This window comes from Muntiacus reevesi, chromosome 9, assembly GCF_963930625.1.
Source record: "Muntiacus reevesi chromosome 9, mMunRee1.1, whole genome shotgun sequence".
NCBI classification, from domain to species: domain Eukaryota; kingdom Metazoa; phylum Chordata; class Mammalia; order Artiodactyla; family Cervidae; genus Muntiacus; species Muntiacus reevesi.
In genome coordinates, this window is record NC_089257.1 from 9,716,162 (window position 1) to 9,722,161 (window position 6,000).

The 6,000-nt window shown below is 36.8% G+C and overlaps 1 protein-coding gene across 1 annotated transcript; it reads left to right on the forward strand.

The window, feature by feature from the left end:
• Positions 1-3,370: 3,370 nt before the first annotated feature.
• On the forward strand, positions 3,371-4,318 carry LOC136175241 (olfactory receptor 8J3-like). Its single transcript, XM_065945564.1, has one exon. The coding sequence runs from the start codon at positions 3,371-3,373 to the stop codon at positions 4,316-4,318; it is 948 nt and encodes a 315-aa protein (XP_065801636.1).
• The last annotated feature ends 1,682 nt before the right edge of the window (positions 4,319-6,000 follow it).

Consider the following 6,000-nt stretch of genomic DNA (forward strand, 5'->3'; position numbering starts at 1 on the left):
TAGATGCCCACTGACCGATGAGTGGATGGAGAAAACGGGGCACAAATATACCGTGGAATACTACTCAGACCCACACACAAAGTGAACTTGAGTCAATTCTAGGAAGCTGGGTGAAATTAAAATCTGTTATATAGAGCAAAGTAAGTCATGAAGAGAAAAAACAAATATTGCATATTAACACACACACATATAAAATCTTAAAAAAAAATGATATTGATGAGCCTATTTGTGGAAAAGGAGTGGAAACTCAGACATAGAGAATGGACTTGTGGATACAGTGGAGGAACGAGAGAACAGGATGAATGGAGAAAGTAGCGCTGACATAAATGCACCACCATATGTAAAACAGATAGCTGGTGAGAAGTTGCTATATAACACAGGGACCCAGACTGGCACTCTGTCATGACCTAGAGGGGTGAATAGGGAGAGGGGAGGGAGACTTAAGCGGGGTGTGATAAGTGTATAATTGTGGCTGATTTGCATTGTTATATGGCAGAAAACAACACAACTCTGTAAAACAATTTTCCCTCAAAATGGGACAAATTAAGAAGTAAGAAAACTTCTAGAAGAAAATCTCCAAAAGCAGTTTCATTTAACACACTTATAAAAAGTGAAAAAATCAATAAAAGATTGATCAAAAAGGACAAAATTTAGACACTTTAAAATGTATATATACATAAAACTCTTATCCAGTGATGATGATTTGTTTACCATTTTATCATGACTTCTGGAACAGCTGCAGCTTTACTGTGAGAAAGCATATCCATCTTTTTCATTGTTATTGTAATGATTATCTTGAAGTAAATACCTTTATGTCTTGTAGGTCTCCATGGAACTGTACAGATAATTTATACTGTTTTCTTCCTTTCCTTAAATTGCTCCTTACAATTTTTTTCACTAGAGAATATACAGGATATCCTAGGTAATTTGAAGCCATTAAAGGCAATTAAAAAAAAAAAAAACTCTCATATAATTTGGGCAGAATCACCTGAATAAATTCATACTACTTCCTCAAGGAACATCACAAGGAGAGAGGGAAAGTATATATTGCCCCTACCCAAAGACAAGTCAGAGTAATTTTGGAGCAGAAAATTGAATTCTTCATTAAAGGTGAGCAAATAGAAGTTGTAGATATTGATTAACACCACAGTGTTTATAATTTCCTTTAATTCTTGGTTCCAAATATGGACACTCTTACAGTCACTGACAGTTTATTCTTTACATCACAAAAATTTCATTATGTCTCTTGTTAACTGGTTTCCCTGGAAGATGATGGTAGTTATAGGACATTAAAGCCTATGAATTGATCAGAGGTCATGTATTCATTTGATTTGTGAAAATTGAAAGTGGTATTTGGATATTGCAAGTTCAGAAAGAGTTAGGAATGCCTGAAAATCATCAGCAAATTAATCTATTAGAATTAGTAAAGTTAAGATTTCCAGATAAAATATAGGATGCTCAGTTGAATTTAAATTTCAAATAAATAATAAATATTATTTTAATATCTGGCTCATGTAATATTTGTTTTTTTTCTATAAATATTCCCAACACAGGTCTTCCCTGGTGAGTCAGTGGTAAAGAGTCCCCCTGCCAATGCAAGAGACTTATATTTGATACTTTGTCCAGAAAGATCCCCTGGAGAAGGTAATGGCAACCCAATCCAGTATTCTTGCCTGGAAAACCCCATGGATGGAGGAGCCTGGTGGTCTACAGTCCCATGGGCTCTCCTCTAATGGTTAGCTCGAAGTGAAAGCATATAAAATGTTTCATCAGGATATTAGAAAATGACCAGAGATATCATTTCCCAAATTAGTAGAATGGGCAGGGTTTCACGTTCTGATAAACATCCTGATAGCAATTCCTTTTGATAAATACCCAGAAGTTGTAAGCTGGACCATATAGAAGGTTGCTAATCGACAAGTATAAAGTTTCAGTTACATGAGATGAATAAGATCTAGAGATCAGCTGTACCTGTGCCTGTAATTAATGATACTGTATATTCAGCCATAAATCTCTTAATGGGGAAGATTTCAAGTTATGTATTCTAACCACATTGTTAAAATAAAAATTTTAAAGAAGAATGGGCAAGGTATAAGAATATGGAAATTTAGAAGGATGTAATAACTGACACTGAAAATGAAGAGACCTTTAATAAACATAAGAATGTTTCTCAGCAGAACTGAAGACTTCAAAGTGGTAAAACTGATGCTATAAATCTGAATTCCATTGCTTAATCCAATTTTGTCTATCTTTCTATAAGAAAACCCATGATAACAGGCCATGTTACCCCTGGTTCTAGTCTGTGCATGAGAAAGGAGACTGAAAGCAGAGTGGGACTCAGTAGAGAAACAGCGGACAGCACCATCTGAAAAAAAGGAACAGAACTGGCTCAGCAATCTCCAGCATTTCTTTCCTTCTCAACTCCACTCCTTGGATCAGAATAGATTCCTGGTTTGATAAGTCAGAACCTCTGTGGTATTTTAAAGGGAAAATAAAATCTGAGGTGAAAAAATGTTTATTTTCTAGATTGCTTGTTTTAGTTCAACCGATACTTTTGAATATCAATAGGGAAACAGAGGGACTAGGGTTGAGAGTATGTCTGGTGAAATGATATGACTAGACAAGTGATACAGAGCTGAGTGTGGGATGCATTGAATATGAGAACAAGGCTTTTTTCAATTATTCCAGAGGATATCTCAGATAATATATTTGATTAACAAAAAATGACTCATTTGCTTATCAGCAAATCTGAGAAAATGGTAATATGAAGAAGAGAAGTCCATGAGAGTCTTAATGACAGTTTGACCTAAGGAAAGATGGGGTGCTTAGGATGCCAAAGTATTATGGAAATTGGCAAACAATATAATAAAGAGCTTTAAAAAAAAAAAAAACTTAGAGGAAGAAGATAATGTGTGTGATTTAATTGGTTGCTTTTCAACATTTAGTTTTGCAATTTAAGAAGAATATATAACCAGCCTTTGTGCTCTCAGTTGCTCAGTCATGTCTGACTTTTTGAGGCCCCATGGACTGTAGCCCACCAGGCTCCTCTGTCCATGGGATTCTCCAGGTAAGAACACTGGAGTAGGCAGCCATTCCCTCCCCTAGGGGAATCTTCCTGACCCAGGGATTGAACCCATGTCTCCTGCATTGGCAGATAGACCCTCTACTACTGCACTCCCTGGGAAGTTATAAACCATCAGCACGCTGGATTTCAGCAGAATTAAGGGAACTGATGGGTTTCCCTGGTGACTCAAATGGTAAAGAATCTGTCTGCAATTACCCTTGCCATATAACAGCAGTAGTAGAAAAAACAATTTTTAAAAACTAACCACTTCTCCTTTCTTTCCCAGATGACTTTCCAAACTCTTACATGGCTCATGGAAATTTCACCCAAGTCACTGAGTTTATTCTCACAGGAGTCTCAGAACGTCCAGACCTCCAGATCCCACTCTTCTTTGTCTTCCTGGTCATCTATGGGCTGACCGTGACAGGCAACCTAAGCATCATCACCCTCACCAGTGTGGACTCTCGACTTCAGACCCCCATGTATTTCTTCCTCAGGCACTTGGCCGTCGTCAATCTTGGCAATTCAACTGTCATTGCTCCTAAAATGCTGGTCAACTTCTTAGTAAAGAAGCACACCACCTCCTACTGTGAGTGTGCCATTCAGCGAGGGGGGTTCTTGGTTTTCATTGTAGCTGAGGTGCTCATGTTGGCTGTGATGGCCTATGACCGCTATGTGGCCATTTGTAACCCCCTGCTCTACATGGCGGTGGTGTCTCGGAGGATCTGCCTTCTGCTGGTCTCCCTCACATACCTCTATAGCTTTTCCACAGCTGTTGTGGCCTCATCTTCTGTATTCTCTGTGACTTACTGCTCTTGCAATATCATCAATCATTTTTATTGTGATATTGCCCCTCTGCTAGTATTGTCCTGCTCTGATAGTTCTTTTCCAGAAAGATTTGTGTTCATATCTGCAGCTACAAATCTGGTGTTTTCCATAATTGTGGTTCTTGTATCTTATTTGAACATTGTTTTGTCCATTCTTAAAATACGTTCATCAGAAGGAAGGAAAAAGGTCTTTTCCACGTGTGTGTCACATATGATGGCCGTGTCTGTCTTCTATGGGACGATGATATTCATGTATGCGCAGCCTCAAACTAACGATTCTATGGATACTGATAAAGTGGCCTCTGTGTTTTATACTCTGGTGATTCCCATGCTGAACCCCATAATCTACAGCCTGAGGAACAAGGATGTGAAGGCTGCCTTAAAGAGATTTCTGACAAATCCGTGCTGTTCTTTTAAATTGATGTAATATTAGAAATCTATAAATAAATAGAGAGTTAAGATAGAATGCCACTATGTCAGAAAAAGCAACAGTTAGATGATTGATTAAGAGGTATGCAGGCTACTCTGTGAATTAAAAGGTGCTAGAATTTGGGATGTATTGATTTAAAAAATCATCTGAAGTTCTTGGATGTATGAATTTAATACAGAAACAAAGCATTATTCACTTCTTTTCCCAAGGGTTATGCAGGCATCTACGTTGAAATAAATATTGCCAGGAGTAAGGAGAGATATGAGTTTGCAAGTTTTAAGTAAGTTAAAACAGAAGAAGGAAAATAATGGCTGAGAGAAGTAAGTGGAATTTTCTCATTCTTTGGCTTCCTTTTACTTTCTGTGCATATTTGCATGTAGCGGATCACTGCCTGTGGAATTGCAGATGGCCTAAATCCTTTTCATCACTAAGTAGCAAAATTAAACTGACAAATTTATTTAAAAAATACATAACTCTTTTTTAGTGTCATTTGAAAGAAAAGCTGCACACTCCTGATAACACTTGCATTTTGAATGCTAACCAAGATGCAGATGAAATTATTTTACAGTAATGAATATAGCTCATACAACTTTTTAATGAAGGACACAAGGCCCCATCACTGATTATTTCCACTCTGAATACTGCTGCATGATAATCTTAGTGGCATCTATAGGAATTTTCTCTTCTACCTCCTAGTGGGGGTAGCTAGTGGAGTTTTCTCTTTTCCTTACTCTAAGCATCAGTCTTCTGTTGTATGTGTAATAAATGTACTGTGTTTTGATATTAGTAAGCATTCAATGAACCATGGTTTTTGAAAGTTCTTTACATCATTAAGGGGAAATTTTAATTGCTTTTGTATTGTTTTTATTTCTGATAGTTCTTGAGTGTACCTCAAAATGTATGATACAGCTTGCACATACACAGGTGAGCAGACTATACCTCAGATTTATCAGATGAGAATGGAGTTAGGCAGTGTGATGATAAACTGATGGGGTGTTATTTATACAGTGCATGTAACCAAGCTGGCCTTCCTAGCAAAGAAGAGCAGTAGGCATTCTTGGAAACTAGTTTACTAAAAATGTCTGTATTTCTAGACTAGCCATGTACCTGATAAACAATCAGTATCCCTGAAAATACTTAGTTTCATTTGGATCCTCAAACAGTGAATATTAAAATCCTCAGTGTTTGATGATAAAATATATCAAGTCTATTTCATTTATTTATTTATTTTTAAATTTCATGATGTACAAACTAACAGCACTATGGGTATAATTTCATTTGGAAGGAAATCTCTGAATATATTTCTTTAATTTCAGAAGTTTCTTCCTAAAGCCATTTGGTAAATATTTCCCAATTGTGTCTCTTGTATACCTCTCTTCTGTGGACCTGAATAAATTGGTTTTGTTGGACACTTTCATTTATCATTTGCCTTTAAAAGGATGTCACACACACAAAAAGGAAATTGCACAGTGAATTTATTATATCAGTAAATGTGTGATACTACTATTAATATGATCATTGTAAACAGAAAAGTGTGATCTTATAAGAAACTCTCATTTGCTAAAGAAAATGAAACAGAGTAGCTCCTAACAGGGCAATCAAAATTGACATTTGGGGATTTCCCTGGCAGACCCAGCTTCCCCCTCAGTCAGCCTCTTCCATTATGAAGCTTCCATAAG